At 43.3% G+C, this 18,834-nt stretch overlaps 1 protein-coding gene and 1 non-coding gene across 2 annotated transcripts; both read left to right on the forward strand.

Moving 5' to 3' along the window:
• Positions 1-5,414: 5,414 nt before the first annotated feature.
• LOC108100630 (bromodomain-containing protein 4B) lies at positions 5,415-18,783 on the forward strand. The gene is made up of 5 exons (XM_017204633.2): positions 5,415-6,058; positions 8,832-9,563; positions 10,111-10,215; positions 10,275-10,378; positions 17,830-18,783. The coding sequence occupies exons 1-5, from the start codon at positions 5,548-5,550 to the stop codon at positions 18,622-18,624; spliced, it is 2,247 nt and encodes a 748-aa protein (XP_017060122.1). The 5' UTR covers positions 5,415-5,547; the 3' UTR covers positions 18,625-18,783.
• On the forward strand, positions 10,550-10,621 carry Trnac-gca. The gene has a single exon. It is a non-coding gene; the product is annotated as a tRNA-Cys (tRNA).
• Positions 18,784-18,834: the final 51 nt, after the last annotated feature.

The following is an 18,834-nucleotide window of genomic DNA, read 5'->3' on the forward strand; positions in this document are numbered from 1 at the left end:
TAATTAGCCCTGACAACTTGTTGTGAGATCACGTGAATTGAGCACTCAGCACTTGCCAATTGGGTGACACTGACTTGGCAGAGCGATCCATCAGATTAGAAACTAAATAAAAGTAGTTTTGGGTGAGAGTTTGGCAGGTTATAAGGGGGTTATTCCTATGACAGGATGTCAGAGTGGATTTTATATTAGAGTATTAGAAAGGAAAACTAAGGATCTAAGGATAATAAAATAACAAATCAGGGTAGCAATAACATCATTGGAAATTAAAGGAAAATATATAAATACACTTAATACCTAATACTTCACATATGGTTTCTTTTAATTCATTTATTCCTTATATTGATATTTCCGTAAGTTTCCTTTTTATTCCTTTACGTACACTGATAATAATAAAGAACTCCCTGAAACATTACATCTCAACAAGCAAACGTCCTTACCTCTTCTTTTCTTGACATCAATAAATTCTGTGTAAATTTGTTTGACTAATTACTCCCGATGCAGCGATCTAATGTGACAACTACAATGCCGCATAAATTCCCAACTTACTTCCGACTGGCTGGGCGCACACCTAGAGACGCTGAATTCAGTGCCCACAGAGAGTCACATAAGTCAGCGAGACACAAAATTAATTAAAGTTCTCCCTGGGCCTCTCGAAGGACTCGAGTCAAGTAGCCGCCGAATGTCCTTTGGCTGCTTTCACACGTTGTAGCAGACCGCTCCTCGTCCCTATTCCAAACTTCCTCCTTGGCCGCAGCGTCAAGTGATGAGCCTTTTTTCCGGGTTCTAGGATTTCAACCCTTCGAGTCCTGTGGGCTTGCTTCTGTTATTATTGTTTCGAGCTGTCAAATTTCGTTGTTTCCTGCTATCCTTTATCTCCCTGCTCCGCATCTCCTTTCGTGTAATTTTATTAATCACAACAACACATTTGTTGCCTGCTACCCTTTTGCTCCTTTATTATTGTCCTTCCGTTTCTGGGTCTGTGTGCCTTGCGTCCTGTCATTTAGTTTTGACTAATTATGCAATTTGTATGCAATAAAAAATATTAATTGCCCTCGCCCTGTCTCTTTCCTCCTGGAAAATTATGCAACTCTCCGATTTTTTAAAGGTTTGTTTATTTATTTTTTGGCTGTTGCAATTCTGGGAGTTCTGGTTGGGGGCGGGATGTCAAGGGGGCGTGGTAGGGGAGAGGCTATGCGAATTTTCCAGTTGACTTATTCGGCGCCCTCATGCGTACATCAAAAATCAACCAGGTTCAACTGGGTAAAAAACGTTAAAAATAATATTGCAAAAATATTTCTTTTGGTCTCCCGTTAAAGTGCGTGGGTGGTACTTCATCAGAGGTCATAAAGGTCAAATAAGAGAATTAAATATGTCTTAATTGCGCTAGTAATTGTTCTTAAACGTAATGAAAGGATTACCTTATAAACAGATTTAAATATTGAAGCTTTGTTAACGTATAATTAATAAACATTTTAACTGCTTTCCATTGGCCAATTAGCTTTTCTTTTATACACCTAACTAGGCCCACTTAACAACCACTCAACTGAACGACATTTTCCAACCACACGGTCCAAACACAAATAAATATGCGAGCCACCGCAAAACCACAACTACCGACAAACCACACACACACACACTCCCGCTCACACACATGCCCAACACACAACAATAACGCAAACCATTAAATGTGTAAATTTCATAAATTAACCAATAAAGTTGGCAATTATTTCCATACCATGGTGAGTGGGTAAAAAACGCGGTGTGCAATCAAATTAAGTGAAATAAAGTAATAAAATAAAGAATGGAAATTATTTTCATAAACTGTTCGGCGGTCCGATGGAGTTCCATGAAAACTTTCCGCCGGAGGGAAAACAAAAATAAAAATAACTGCGACCGAAAAACTTGGCAACTAAAAATCGCTTCATTCTAATTACTTCCTTGCGCGACTCCGCCGAAGGACTTCCGTCAGCAGGACACGTCGCCTAGTCCAAGTTCAAGTTGAAGTTCGCAGATTCGAAGGAGTCGCGTGGACTCGAGCTGGGGGGCGTGGCGCATAAAACAATCGTTTTGTAATAAAGATGAAAATTTTATTAAAAGATGTCGGAAACAGATGTCGCCGGCAGGACGGGAACGAAAACGAGAACGAGAACGAACTCCGAACCCTGAAGAATCCAGCCGGGAGGTGGAATCCAACCCACTGGGCAGCAAAAGCCAAAAGCCAAAAGCAACGACAATACACACTTTATAATCTTTTATCGCATTTTTTCTACTTGGCTGACACAAAGAGCGTATTTATGCGACTGTTAACGTTATGAAAAGCCCATAATTTCGCAGCCACCCCGAGAGTTCTGGCTTCTCTAGTCGCCGGCGAATATAATAAAAATAATAAACGTTGTCCTGAAAATCGATGGCAAACAGAATTCGCATTCATTTCATGGATGGTGGCTTGATGGTCTGGTGGGCGGTGTTCGCTGGTCGGAGGGTGGTGGGTGGTGGGCGTGGTGGGGACATGGCCATGGCAGCAGCTGATATCGACAGTTAATTTGGCTGGAATGCTTTTTCTATATCGTCCTTCGCATCGAGTGTCGTGTATAAATGTTTGCGCTTTATTATATTGCCCAACCACGCCCCCATCCAGAACCATCGAGGAACCCAACCAACCAACCCAACCAACCACTCAACCACCCATATATATCCCCACCCATCTTGCAGCATCTTGTGACATTTTACCTTTTTTTGCTGCCTTTGCCGCTGCTGCAGACGATACACGATAATGATATCCATATAATGATGCGGCTGTCAACGGCATTCGATTCCACATTCCGATTCCGCATTCCCTCAAAGGGCCACGATGTATTTATTCGAGCTGGAGTGGCATGTGGCATGTGTGGCAGCGCCGACAGAAATAAGTCTTTGAATTCGGCCAACTAAATTTACCTGCGAGCGGATTTTGGCAGTTGAAGCCGGGTAAGTTCCAAAAGGAAGTAACTTGGAAGTTGTCAGCTGCTTTGAGATGTGTAATAAGCTTTGATACTATCATCGGGAAAGAATCCCATCATCTGTTGGTGAAATGTCTCAAAGGACTCGTATGTTATCTTTTCTAAAAGGAGATTTCCGATTAAACACGGTATGGATAGTAATTAATTAAATTTGTTTTGTATAAGGAGCTCAGCTTACATATGTTTGATCTTTATAGCCTTAAACAAAAATCGCACACTAACAAAGGTCAACACCACAAATTGTAAATTAGCTGTTATTCAGTTGTATTAAAACCAAACAAAAAAATATTAAACGATAAGTTTTTCTTACGAATAAACCCCTATAATTGTATCTACAATTTCCAAAGTAAAACAATGCCTACACAACCATTATTTATAATGTATAGCGTCTCAACAAAGGACCAACAAAGCCCAGCCAAAAAGCCAAACGTTAACAGCACAATAATCCCCAAGCAGACCCAACAACATAATTTACATATTTCCAATTCAGCAAACAAATTAAAAAAATAAAAACCAAAATAAACTCGGGGCCGTGGTAACACTCTGAAAAACAATTAAAAGTTTGTCCTCAACACCTTCCCCCTTCCCCGCCCCCCGCAGAAATGGGGGATATGGATAAGGATAAGGATATATATTTGGGGGCTGCCAACAAAAGCCTGTTTCGGTGACCCCTTTCATTTGTCAAAGAGCAGCGGCGCCATGACAATGGCAGATGGAACAGCAGATCCGAACAGGATCTGGCAATCCGGAGGACGCTGCACATTCAGCCCACTTATCAAATAATTGTCCTCATATTATGGCGACTACAAAAAGAGATGGAGATAGCGGCGACTAAGAGAGAGCCATTTCCCCCGGGGGAGCTTGGCGAGGGGGAGCCTGGGAAATTGTAGAAAATGGAAAATGCTCTGCTCGAGCCATGTGTCGGTGGCAAATAAAAATGTAAGGACTCTTCAGCGCACACAGACACACGCGGGCGGAATCCTTTGCATAAATGATGATGGCATGATGAGAACTTTTAATCATTATTATCACATATTTATACGCTTATATGAGCATGTTTTATGTACTCGCTGCCAGCAGCAAAGGATGCAGAGAAGAAGAAGCTGAAGCTCGAAGTCGAAGTCGAAGTCCTGGCGATACGGGGGTAATCCTTTGAGGCGTGCTCCATATGAAAGCAAAAAGCCACAAATGGCAGCGCAAAACAATCCGAGCTGGGGCCTTTGTTATCCTTGTACTGCTTCCTATTGTCGAGAGCACTTCTCCTCCTTTCAGCTCCTGATGGGATTCCGATTCGAGTGAGGCCACGCCCCTTCTGCGGGGAGGAGGCCCCCGAGCTGCTGCTACTTTTCCAAGCCACAAGCAACCCTTGTTGCTGCTCTCTCTCTCCCTCTCCCTCTCTCTTTCTGTGCACACAATGGAGGCCAAAAGGACACACACATCCTGTTTTTGTCTAGCTCCTAAGCTTACATAACCGCTGCTCAGCCATTTTCGCATTTGCTGCGCTTTCGACCCAGAGTAAATAAGTCACCATTGTCGATAAACTCGATTGTCGTCATCAACGGCGACGAGGACAACTAATTTGCGGTCATAATAAAAGTTAATCTACTGACTCCTTGGCTGCTGGCCGAAGGACTCACTTTTTTTTTGCCAAGCCTGCAACAAATTGCGCGCACAAATTCAAAAGTTTATGGATGGAGAGAGCAAGTGGAGTTAAGTAGCATATATCCGTAAATCGATGTTAATAAATATGTATAATATTTTATATTGTGCTAATTTGTTGGCGTAGTTAGTTTTATTGAAGGCAATTTTATTTTGTTTAATTTTCCAAAGATGTTTGTATTATACCTAAAAGAGATCGTTATTAAAAATGTAATATTCTTTTTTAAGTTTTATTCTTTTCTAATAGAAACTTAAAAATGTTTGATAATAAAATAAATATAATATTGTATATTAAACAATTTATAAAAATAAGTAATCTTCTTCAAGAAGCTACAAAATATTCTAATCCTTATCCAAATAAAAATGTATTTGGCCCACTGTGCCACACCGTGGAATAGCAGCACAAATCTAATAAGATCGAGCGGAATTCGGTTCAAGGCAGCGAGTGGCAAAGGCAACAAAACAAGAAAATTAAATTTTTATTGTTTTCACACAAATAAAATCAAATAAAAAGCGTACAACAATAACGAGCAGGCAAAGGCTAAACAGGACACGCACGCACACGGAGAGCGAGTGAGAGAGAACGACAGCGAGAGAGAGCGAGAGCAGAAGGATATACATAAGGAGGCGAAATCACGTGCCGCACTGACGACAAGGCTACTGGGCAAAAGGAGCGGACCAACCAACGGCGAGCAACCCTCGAACGGTGAATCCTGGCCGGGATGCTGCGTCCTGCGTCCTGCGCCTGCCAGGACATTTCGCCACCGAGATTCAGTTCGAATTGAGCACTCGACGCGAACGCGACAACTGGCGGAGTAAATCGGATAATAAATCAGGATAAGGATAACTAGAATACGGAAATTATAGAGCCTAACAGCTCCGTCGCGTTATGTCTACGGCCTTCCTCGTGGACAGTCTCCTGCACGCCCAGCAGACCTACACGGAGAGCCAGCTGAAGTCCAGCCTGAGCGAGATGCTCCTGTCGCGTCGTCCGGGCGCGGATCCTGCCGATCCGGCCGCCGAGTCCTCCGAGGGCTGCGGCTGCTCCAAGGTGCGCGGCTACAAGTGTGATAAGTGCCGCGAAATCCGGGCGGAGAGTGTGGACAGCGTCGAGGAGATGGACGAGGACGACGGGTCCTCCTCCACCGACGAGATCGTCGCGGACATCGGCAGTGTCGAGGGCGAGGAGCCGCACATGGACCTCGACGAGGAGCTCGAGGACGAGCTGGCCGAGGTGGACGAGCCGGAGGCAATCAAATTGCCCAAGGTGGAGCCCAAGGAGTCCGGCATCCCGGCGGTGGGCAGCACCATCCTCAAGGATACCAACAGCAAGCCCATACTCAAGTTCAGTGTCAGTGCGATCCTGGGGGACACGAGGGAAGGAGTCCGCGTCAGAAATGGTAAGTTAACTACTCCTAAAATTGGCGAAGAGGATTTAGTTTGAGCTCTATATTTTTTTTTTCATTTGGATTTTTTTTCATTTTGATAAACGGGGGAAAGGTTATACTGACTGTTTAAATAAACTCTTCTTTTGATTTAAATAATAAATTCAATAATCTTTGATTCCAAAAATAAAACAAATATTATTTTTTGGCTTTTAATATTTTTATTCGATTTTAAAACTAGAATTTAATTTGATTCAATTGATTTAATGATTTTGGATTCCGTTTCTTTAAAGGGTCTTTTAAGTAAGATTCTCATCCATTTAATTGCCTTTTTTATTTTTAAGGACACCCTTAATACTCTTTTTTCTTCAAGACTGTCTTTTTTATAATTATCCAGTCCCATTTTAATTTTCAAGTGGCTCTAAGACCCAATTACGTTGCCGCCGCGGGCTGCTCCAAGATTGCCATTTAAAAGGCTTGGCAATTAATTTGACGTGGCTAATGCCAAACAAAAACAAAATACTGAACACAATTGCAATATGAAAAGCCAAAAGAATAACAAATCTTGCCGAAAGTTTCGAGATCCTCGCGAGGGGAGAGAGCAAAGTCCTGGTGCTCCGCAGTTGCCTTAGTTTTTACGCCGTGATTTTATTGTGTGTTGGCCTAAGCCCTCGGGGCGTTTCTCCGCTGAGCTGGCAGGCTGTAAAAACACAACCAGACCTAATCATGTTTAAATTATTGAGCCAAAACCCCTGAGCAACAAAGCCGCATAACCAGTTCAGCACATCGGCACTTCCGCACAGGATCTGGATGGGATATAGTGCGCGAGATCCTCTGCCGCGTGCTGTTTACAACGGGGGATGAGGATATAGTTTCTATCTGTTTCTATAGAGAAAAGGTCCGGGGTGTGGGACAAAAAGGAGGCGGAACCAATTGGCCATCAGTCAATGTAACAGCTTTGCTTTGGCCGTTTTTTAGCATTGTTCTGGGATTGTGGGATTTAATTGTCATGTGATTATTTCACCGCGACTTACTTTCCATATTAATGAGTGGGCCGATCCTTCTGATTTCTCATGTTTTATGGCCATTTTTTATGAGATTTTATTGGCGATCTTTTTGGGGTTAAATCGTGCAATTTTTATGGCAAAAGCGTGGCAATAAAATATTGTCAAATTGTTGTATTTTATGGCAATATATTCTGGATTAAAAAGGTTGGGAAATAGGTCACACAAAATAATATTTCCTTATGTCTTAATATCCTAAGCAAATTATTTTCTTAATAGTTTTTCTACTTCGCACTCCCCTTCTCCAAGTTTCCCAACTAATTGCCATAGTATTCCAATCAATAATCCACTTAGAGCAGTTTTCCCCCAAAATGCAAACGGCTTTTTGCCTTAGATTAAGCCACAAATGAACTTTTTTGCAGCGCCATAAACCAATAAGCCCAAAAACTTGCCACATTTTCGCAGCACAGATGCAGATACAGAGAAGTCGGTAAACCGCCGCCGAACAAAACAAACAAAAGCGAACAATTATAACTTAATTTGTGCGCTCATTAGGCACACATGTGCCACACACGAGCACACACACAAACACTCCTACACACACGCAAGGATAATCGAGGATGCCCATATAGAAATGGAAATTTTCGGTGGCCCACAAAGGCAAAAAGCTTTTGGCCACAAGAGTCGAAAGCATCAAATTGAACGCGCACACACTGCCGAAACTAAAGAGGCGTTAATTCGTTAATTGTTTCAGTTCTCTAATCGAATTAAAATCATATCCTGGATATCCTGCAGCAACTGCCAGCCTGTCAGGATGTGCGTGAAGGGAAGGTGGAGGGGGGAGGGTGAGGGGAAGGTGGGGAAAGCAATGGCGGCGGCTGCCTTTTTGGGGTGTTTAATTAGAAAATGAAATGCACCCACACAGGGCTCCAAAAGCGAGATTCCATCCCCCGATATCCTCTCTCTATATGTATGGAATATCCTGCTGCTGAATCAAAGGCGCCAAACTTTGCTCTCAAGGTGCGAGTTCCTCTGTGTGGGTGTGTGTGTGTGTGAAGTCCTTTATCCAGGAGTTTGTGCTTGCTTTAATTATGCCAACTTCACACTGACACTTCAAAGCAGATTTCATTTTCCATTGTCTGCGCGGGTGTGTGTGTGTGAGGAGGTGGATGTGGGGTGGAAAGTGGGGGGATTGGGCGGTAATGGCGTCTGTCTGGAAGTTGGCAAGACAGCACATAACACGCTTCAAGGATTCCTCAAGAAGAAGCCAGGATAAAGGCTTTGGCAGATTGTTTTCAAGGCTGACAATCTGACAGTCTGACACTTCAAAGTACTTTTAAAAGTGGGTGTGTTTTAGTAAAAAAGTAAAAAGTGTAAATTTATTAATTAACGGGTATACTGCTACCTATGTGGCAGCTTGAGCAGGTTGTAACTATAGGGGATAACAAAGGGTTGGTATACAGATTATACATTAAATCTATTCGTGTGTAGTTTAATTATATCAGTCTTCAAGTGTGTTAAATGTGTCTTAATGGAGTAAAAGTGGGTGTGGAGAACTAATTTAATTTAAATGGTTTAACGCTATCATTAACTAAAATATATATAGAATATATATTTTAAATAAATATTTTGAATGTTTTTTAACCTTTTTGTTTTAAACTGAGCTTTTTTGTTACGTAAAACATACTTTTGGGGGTACTCACAATTCACAACTCAACTGGACTTTTCACTTTAGTGACTCACTCGCCACTAATGGTTTCATCATCCCACTGATTCTCCCACAGAGTTCATGCAACCGCAGCATATATGGCCTTATCTGCAGCAAAACTTCATGCAGCAGCACTCGCATCAATATCAGCAACACCATCAGCAGCAGCAGCATCCCCACCAGCAACACCAACAGTTGCCAGTGCCAGGACATCCGCATCCCCATCCGCATCCTCATCCGCATCACCATCATCACCATCACCATCCGGGGGCGGGGCACGCCCACTTTCCGCATCCCGCATTTCTAACGCATCAACTGCCGCCTCATCAGCAACAGCAACTCCAACAGCAGCAACAGCAGCAGCAGCAACATCAGCAGCAACATCAGCAGCATCCCGGCAATAGTTGTCAACCGCAAACCGCATCCTCGTCGTCGTCACCTGGCAGCACAATTAGTGATAGCGACAACAATCACGGCGGATCGGGTGCCACTGCCAATGGGAATTCTGGCCAGGATGGTCGACCGCACGAGCTCTCCAATCCGAGTCTGAATCCGGAGGAGGAGGGCGCCAGTCGAAGATTAACGCAAGACAAGCAGCAGCAGCAGTTGCTCGGCGCCGGAGGAGGAGTCGCAGGGGGAGGAGGAGGAGGAGGCCATAGTCATGGTCATCCGACGCCCCCTCCTCCGCCTCCGCCGCCGGTCATTGCCAAGCCGATGCCCAGTCGCCCCACGCCCTTCCTGCCGCACACCCTCAACCACCCGCACCTCCACTCGCTGCTCGCCCACTGCCGCAATCCCTACATAAGTGGTAAGAGTTTGTCCTGCGTCCGGTGTCCGGGAATAGGGAATGTGTCTATACTCGAAAAAACAATCATAGATTTAAACTGAATTTGATTTTGTATGAACAAAAAAATAGAGAAAAAGTTCTACCCTAAAATGAACATACAAAATCTACTAATTAAAAAAATATCTTACAAATATCTGCATTTCTAACGAATATCTTCCTTAAATAGTACGGCAATCGAATGAAATTTATACAATCCTTTTGATAAAAGGATTTGTTAAACTCTTATACCTCTAATTCAAACAGAATTTCTCCGATTCGAATCTTAGCTAGTTAATTAATACAATTATATATTTTGGTTAACACTGTGAGGCTTTTGTTTACAAAAGGAGTTTATTTTCCAAATACCCCTTTTTGAAAATTCAACAGATTATTTCCAAGTGCACTACTCCCTAATTGCTGTCCGAATATGACACATCCCCAGCCAAAACCGAATCTGCACCCCGCTGAGCCCATTAACAAGTGTTTTGGTCTAATGCATTTCCTCTTCCCGTTGTTGCAACAATTGCAGTTGGCGCCCAAGTGTTTCCCCTGCCTCCTGGCCAAGGATTTCCCTGGGCCCACTCGACACGTGGCAAGCCTCGCCGTGGCATGATGCGACGTGCCGTCTTCTCAGGTGCGTAGATGGGGAGCCCCTTCCATGAGGAATCCAATTAATTGCTTCTCCTCCTGCAGATTCCCAAAGGAAAGGACTGGAGAAGCGGTTCCAGCAGCAGAAGTACATCAGCAAGCCGGATCGCAAGAAGCTGGCCGAGAGATTGGGATTGAAGGACTCTCAGGTGAGATACACAAGTTAAAATATGTAGCCTTGATTTATACTTAAATATGGAAAGCACCACTTTGATTCAGCGATTAAAATAATCAATGAGTCATGCGTTTGTTTACGTAAGCTTTGCGAAATGCAAGGTTTTTTAGGAGATACAGTCAGTCTACTTGGAAACTTTTCAGTTGGGGGTATAGCATAGGGGTAGAGCATTCGACTGCAGATCGAAAGGTCCCAGGTTCAAATCCGGGTGCCCCCTTTTTTTACAGTATTTGAGATCCGTTTATTTTGAAAATAGCTCGAAAAACATTTCTGTAGCAAAAGTATACGCGTACAAATATATATCGTCTTTAAAATTAGAGCTATTGTTTTAAAAAGGAAAATGTATTTTTACGCAAATGTTTTTATCGGGAAAAAAGAAATTAGGGATCGTATATTAGGTGTAAAAAATCCATCACGTTCGGACCAAAGTAATTATTTAATTGAGCTCTTTAATTATTTTTTCACACCATAAAATGCGATTATAATCAAATCTGCTTAAACAGCACCCAATTAGCATTTCTAAACCCATTTCCCTACGCCGCACCCACAAAGCGCAAACTTTACCCACTAAACTCTGTCAATTCGGTGTAAGCAATCCATAAACAATCTGCTCTCAAAACAGAACAAAAATCAATAAGCATAATGAGCACGGAATTATGCCATTATAAAATTATATTTAACCGCTTATGAAAATATCGTTCTGGCGAACTTTTCGAATCGGCTTTAATAAGCAGACAACAAAAGGCGACGGGAGCATAAAGTGCCCGAAAAAGCCGAAACAAAAAGCGAACAATGCGGACAAAACTCCGCCCTGGAAGCTCTCCGGCAATGGCTGCGCACGGGAAAATGGCAGAAAACCGGAAAACTCGGAAAGGTGGATGGGGAAGGGGAAGGAGAAGGGGGGCGGCGCTCCTTGAAATGCGCAGTCGCTTTCTTATACATATCCCTGAATTTTTTTATATATATAGAAGCCGATATGTACAGGCCGAGGTCGAGGTGGAAGCATAATGAAATTATAACGAGCTATAAGAAATTCATGTCGGCTGAGACGGCGGGCAGCTTTCATTGATTGCAGAGGTTCCCGTCCCGAAGTCATGCAATAATTAAATTAATTTCTCCAAGGGAAGAGGACCCTTTGCGTCGACACATTTTCACATGGCTGCGAAAAATTTGCGTGGCCAATTCGGTCTTGTCACAATGTAATCGATCACAACTCAATCGCGCCGGGAGTTGTCATCAAGTTGCCAAAGTCATCCCCTGAAATGCTGATGATGATGATGAGGCTGCTGATGACTGACAATGTCACGCCAAATTAGTGCAGCTCTTTTTTGTTATTTCCGCAGCATTTCACTGGCATATGATTCATAAAAATTTCATAATTGCACAATAAGCGTGTCCAGTCTGCAGGAAACACGAATTCATCAACTCATTGCCCAGGTCACTCCCCTTTTCGGGGCTTCGGGACCCAGTTGCTCGATCGATCACTTACACCCTAATGATCTTATAATGCCCGCGTCTAGAAAAGATCGCCTAGTAAATGCGACTGCATTTCAAACGTTAAACTGTAACTGAACGAGAGATGGATATGGCGTAATATACTCGTACCCCGACCTATTGTGAGATAAGTAATGGTAATTTTTGAAATGATTGATTAACCAGCGACTTGGCATGGCTAACTAGGTTGCATTAGATTTATGGAGCTCCAAGTTCTGTATAGATCAGAAAAACCGCCCGTAATATTAATTAGCTTTGAAGGGTAATGATTTTATTATCTTACCTGGTATAAATAGAAAAAGGGAAAACAGTTCCAAACTAATAAATAAATTAAATAATATCAGGTCTGACTCCAAACGAGTATATTGAACTTTAGTTTTTATGAATTATTTTTGAAATTGGCTTTGAAATTACTTCTTCAAATACTATTTGATGATTATTGCCCTGCTTCAGCTATAAATCTTTCGTTGAAGGGCTTGAAAACATTTATCAAATGCAGTTTGTCAAAGTGTGAAAATAGAGAATGAAAAAACCGGTAAAAACAAAAGGCGAGGAAAACTCTACTAAAGTTGGTTGGGTAGAAAAAGCGCTAAAAGAAAGCTGGTTTCCAAAGCAAAATGTGCAAAAATGTCAGAAAAATTCGCAATCAAATCGCAGCGGGTGTGCAGCTTGCGGTGACTGGACCTGGGAAACTGGACACGGGCCGAGGGATTCTAGTCAGGGAGTGGGAAGCCGGGACAGAGGACAAAGGACACACAAAGTGTTGGCCAGCCGGCGGCGATGGGAGCTCCATTAACGAGTGGCATACAAAGGAAGTGGTCTGGGGATAAATCTGGGTTCCTTTTTCGATTTGGAGTGGGTGATGAACGAGTGCGGATATTCACACTCGAGTGACACAGGTTGCCTGAGGTGTGTGTGTGTGTGAGTGTGAGAAGGAGTCCTTGTGGCTGCTCGAGTGTTGGTGCATTGCACTGCGCCTAGTTGTATGCAACATGATTTAAGAGCCTCCATCCTTGCTTTTGCTGCACTTTTTGCGGCCGTTTGTTGTTCATTTTGGTGCACAGTGCCCGTCATAAATATCAGCACACTGCAGTGGCCTGCAACCAGTCGGTGGACTGGGCTCTTGGCCATTGTCCAGTGTCGCGTGCCTTGTGGTTTGGCAAACGCTGCATTGATGATGCTCAGGTGATTCATCATTTCGAGTGTTGTTCATTGCAACGTTTATTGCGATTTTTACAAACGCACTCGAAAAATCGCTGGCACCGAAAACCTTCTGCGTTTATTGCAGCCAACGCGATTTATGTGCGGTTTTGGGGAGAATACTTTGTTTTTGTCTCTGGTTAAAATGCAAGTCACGTTCCGGAAGTTATTAACTAGGGGATTGGAGATGGAATTTAAAAGTGCGAATACGTGAATCCATTCCTGAACCTAATATGTCTGAACAATTTTTAAAAATAGGTTTTTAAGTAAGATAGAAATGTTCTTTAAAAAAAAAAAAAAATTATTAAAATTTATTATGTGTAAGCAGGAATAGCGCATCATGTTTTAAAAACTGATTTAAAGCACTTGAATAATTCGCAACGCACGCTAAAGCATATAAATAAATACTATTCCGACGGGTATTTTACCTTATCGCTAAACAACAGATAAGAAAGGTTAGAAATGGAACAAATTATTTCAAACTCTGAATTTTATGATGGGTACTTATTTGCATTGCACAAAAGCATGGAGAACGGTGAGCTTATATCTTGGCAGCATGTAAATAAATATTTTATTACCAAAACAAAAGCTAAGCCGCCCGCACACTTCTGCAATCAGCAACGCCCCCTTCAATGCGATCTGCAAGTGACAGTTACCAGCCTCATAATCCGCTGGCTATAAATTTAATTGCCATTAATGACACTCGAAGACAAAGGAGTTGGGAAAGCGGGAAAACGGGAAAGCGAAAGGCGGAAAGCTGTCCGCAGGCGGCTGCCAAAATCACGCGGCGGAAATGAAAACATCTTGAGGCCAAATGTGATTTGCATTTTTAAATCAATACACAAAGACTCAAGGAATCGCGCGGCAGGACAGGGATCGGATCGAGTGTATATATATAGACTTCAACCCCCGCACACACGTGTCTGGTCTGCTACCCTCTCTTTCGCAGGGCAACTTTTTAAGTGTCGTGTCCAAAACAAATTCGTCTGTTTTTGATTTGTCGAAAAATGGGGGAGAAAAAGAATCACGCAGCTCGAATAAAGGAAATTCCCGCCAACGCCTGGCAATCAACTGTGGATTTTCCACCCGCCTCCCCCACCTCATATATCTCTCTCTTTTGGCATTTTCACGTTATAAATATTTTTATTTTCCATTTCGTCTGGATTGTCTTTTGTGTTTTTCGGATTTACGGGGGGATTCCCACAGCAGACGCCTGCAGAGCATTCTGCTCTTATTTGGTTTGCGATTTCGATTTCCTTCTCGCGGCTTTAAATCAAATTGCATGATAAATAATCCCTGAATGGGAATCGAGAGTATTTAACACTCGATATGGGTTGGCCTTTTGCGTTGTTTGCTTTGCTTTTTATGAGTCTTGTTATCCTTTAAGGGCCGATTAGTTTTTGGTTTTGATTTAAGATGGAGATTTTCTATAAACGGTTAGGGATTAAAATTGGTGAACTCATAGTGCAGTTTTAGGTGGTATTTATCCAAGCCTTTCCCACTTTGGAATTTAATTCTGGATCTCCCTTTTGGAAAACATTTCTTAAATCAATTCTTAACAAAGGTTACGTTATACTTATCTAAAGTTGATTCCTTTATATAGAAATGCCGTTAAAAATATGACGAGCTTTTAAGCAGGGACATAACATTAAATGCGCTTTTATAGCCTATCCTGATTATCGGAATCAAATCAAAGAGCACTTAAGCCCACCCAAAATGTTTATAACTCAGATTTCATTTCAATTTGCCAATTTGCAACCCTCCGCGCCAAACGATTGGGAAACATTAAAAACCATCATTCGCAGCTTTGGTTACAAAATAAATTGTTGACAAATTGCTAAATAAACGCTCGCCGGCCACAAGCCAAAGTATTTTGCAAGCACTTCGGCTGATTCTGTTTCTGAAACAATAACCACAAAAAGGGGAGGACTCCAAATGGACCGTGGTCAGTAACCCAAAACGCACTGCCAACTGCTGTCGGAATGACTTTGGCAAATAGTAGCAGACTATTTAATACGCTATTACGCAGCATATCGAATGACATCCGGGGCTCGAAATGGGTTGACAGCCTGCCCTTGGGATGGATTCATACCAAGTGAGGACCAACCACCCACCCACCGATGGCCAGCCTCATTAGTTAACATATGTTGCCGGAGTCGGGACGCTGGAATCTGGCTTCTGGCTTCGAGACTCCATCTCCTGCCAGCACATCCTCCCCCACAGAAACAACAGCTTGTGCTCATTGCCCAAAGTCAATTTTCGGCAAAAAAAAAAAAAGAGAATAGAGGGGAGGAAGAAAATCTCGGAGGAGGGGAGCAATTTGTAGTCCACTTTCCACCCGACTCTTCTGGGTGGTTTATAAAAACTTGAAACAAATTCTATGCGCGTTATGCTGGCAGCGTGTCAGAAAAATATGTTACTTATCGTTTTGGCTTACTGTCAATGGAATGGGTCTTATTTCTTTGGGTGATTGCTATTCAGTAAGGCTGGGTCTTTAACAAAGTGGCAAAACGTTTAGCCGGACTTCGTGAGTGCTTAAGAACTTAATTTCGGGTAGGAGTTTTGGCCTAAGGAAGTGGAAAGGTTAACTTATATTAACCCAGACTATATAAAAAAAAGAAGTTCAATTTGATTGATATAAAACTGTTATAGCTTCAAAACAATCATTTGTTGTACCTACCAAATCAAATTATCCAATGACTTTCCTTTATTATCCTTGATTTTTTGAAACAATTTAATTCCCTGTTGCACCAAAATCCACAATTACCCATAACCGCTAATTACTATTCACAACAATTGAAATTTAGTTTTTGTCGCCCGGGCAAAAATTTGCATAAATTAAATCATTATATGAGTGGCGAAAAATAATACGAGTATTTTTGCGTTAGACAATAATTATAATTATAGGCTTGGAGTGGGGGTAGAACAGGCGTTACATGGCCAATATTTGTTAACAAGCCGGACTAACACAACACGACTAAACTCGACTCGTTTCGGGTTAATCGAGTGCAGTTCATAATTCTATAATTTCCGAGGCGAGTTGTTTATCGAGAAATTTCCGTTAGTTGTTTGCTCTCAGCAATGGCTGGCTGAATTAGAGCTAGAACAGGTTCAATATAGAATTAACTTTTGCCTTCAGCTCATTAAACAAGGCTCGTGGAACAGTTAGCGGAAATGTCCGGACGCCTCTCCTTGGCACACTAAGTTGCACGCTTTATAATTAATTTCCATCAGAAACAGACGATGGCGATGACGACGGTGGGCCAGTGGTTCCCAGCTTTCCCAACCATTCCCCCCATTTATCCGACTGACTTTGGGCCGGACCCATAATCATTAATCTTATCGCCGCCTGAGCTTATTATTTCAATTGCTCGAGGGGTGGCGGAAAATGGGAAAATCAGGCTTTTCCCCAGCGCCAGACGCTGGAAAACTTAATGACCGGAAGTAAGCGGAACAGCAAACCGAATAGCAAATCCCAAAGACGGCCACGTGCCACTGGGAGTTGGGTGCTTTCGCGAGGAGAAGGCCAGGAATCTCTGCGGTTAATCGGTTGTTCAACATGTCAGCAGCTTTTTGTGACCGCTGTTTACTTATTTATTTATCAACGACACAGCTTAGGTCTAATTGAGGGGGTGGCGCTGGTCCCCCTCCTCGAGTTCACGCATCAATATGCTTTAAATTTCACATCAAGTCACAATCTAATTACCGCCGGGGTGTGGGTCTCCCATAAATTGTTGCAAATTGTTGTCGGTCCTGGCTACAAAGTGCGAATGTCCTGCTGTGTCATCGGCACGCAAGGAGCAGGAGGAGCCGCCCGGACTGCACAATAACTCAAAAACAGCCCATGAAGAGGTGGGCCAAGGATGCGGCCCGACGAGTCCTGCAATCTGCTTCAAGTGTCTCAGCCCGCCTGTCAAATGCAGGGAGCCGGCGGTCCTGGAAAGGATGGCACTGGCAGGAAGTGAGACACAGGACTTACAGCACTTTTGCTGGACCAACTTTGCAGCCCGCACCGTGTGAGCAGAATAAATAAATACATATGAGATCAAGGCGTACTAAGGGGTTCGGAATTTGGGAAATGTATTTAAATAGTTAGAAGAAGTAATTTTTAATATCATATATATACATACATATATGATATAAAATAAATTTAAGAAAGTTCAGTATTGGCTCTTTCAGTATGTAAAATAAAATCCCTTTATGTTTTTTTTCTCAATTTACCTGAATTACAAATGCTTTGAGTTGTGTTAGAGCACAGTGAAAAGTCCTTCGAACTTCTCCATGTTTGCGCCACTGTACGGCCTCTAATCAATTTGTAGCCGCTTTGGGTAAATGTCTCTAATTTGCATTTATTATGGATATGCCCGGCGTCTGGCGATGGCAGTGCAGTTCAAACTTATGCCCGCTCCATGGCCACGCCCACACACACGACCCGCCCCCTCCCAAGTGGGGTGGTGGATGGGTTTATGCGAGATTCAATTTGCCACAGAAAAGTTTGTGCCGGGATGGCCGGCAAAAGTTTGCTTTTCGAGAGCGGAATTTAGTACCCACACCACTCATACGCCCCGATGGCCATGAAAAGTTTCAGATTTGTTCCCCAATGTCCCTGCCTGACTGGCATCTCAGTTTTCCTGCTCCGGACAGCTTTCCATCTGCTGGACAGTCTCAATTTACCCATTTCAATGAAAACGGATTTGTTCTCAACTCATTCATTCTTCGCTTCACTTGCAGGTGAAAATTTGGTTTCAAAATCGGCGGATGAAGTGGCGAAATTCCAAGGAGCGTGAGCTTCTGGCCAGTGGAGGATCCCGAGATCAAACGCTGCCCAACAAGAACAATCCCAATCCCGATTTGAGCGACGCCAAGTGCGATCGTCCACTGACGCCCATCTCACCCTCTCTTTTGTCGCCCAACGGAAGTGCCACGCCCCCGCCAGGGGCGGTGGCCAAGGACGAACCGCCGGCGGCGGCTGTAACCCCAAAATCCCCGCAATCCGCCAGCAGCAGGAGTTCTCCATCGCTGGGCTACGGCCTGCAGATCAGCTCACCACCTCCGCTCCTCACCAGCCTAAAAATGGGCGATCAGTCAGCGGCTGCCACGCCCACTCCTGTAGCCGGAACCACGGTCTCCTCCGCCGCCTCCTCGCCGCCCAGTGCGGCGGAGTTCCAGGCCAAGATAAACGCCGAGATGCAGAAGCAACTGGTGGCCGCCGATCTCAAGTTCAAGCTGGAGAACAGCATCCAGGAGGCCAAGCAGCGGAGGTTCGAGCAACTGCAGCAGCAACTGCACCACTCCCCACATTTCAGTGCCATGAGGGAGGTGGAACTGGCCGCCGCCGCTGCAGCTGCGCAACTGCATCACCACCACCAGCAGCAACAGCAACAGCAGCAGCAGCAGCAGCAGCAACATCAGCAGCAGCAACATCAACAGCAACAGCATCCACAGGGCTCCGAGTTCATGAAGCTCTACTACGATGACTACGACGACTCGAATTCGGATAGTGACGAGGAGATCAGCGTAACGTGATTCGTCACTATTCAAATGGGAGGGGAACTGCAGCAGGTCGTGTACATATATGTTTTAATTGTAAATTTATTGATGCATTCTAATTACTGTATTTAATATGTGTATAATATTTTTTCGAATTTAAATTCCCAAGCGAAATAAACTTCTTTGAACAATTTACACAGATTTTTGTTCATATTGGGGATTTTAATTAATTATTACCCACAAAAT

The sequence above is a fragment of the Drosophila ficusphila genome, unplaced genomic scaffold (genome assembly GCF_018152265.1).
Source record: "Drosophila ficusphila isolate 14025-0441.05 unplaced genomic scaffold, ASM1815226v1 contig_286, whole genome shotgun sequence".
Classification (NCBI taxonomy): domain Eukaryota; kingdom Metazoa; phylum Arthropoda; class Insecta; order Diptera; family Drosophilidae; genus Drosophila; species Drosophila ficusphila.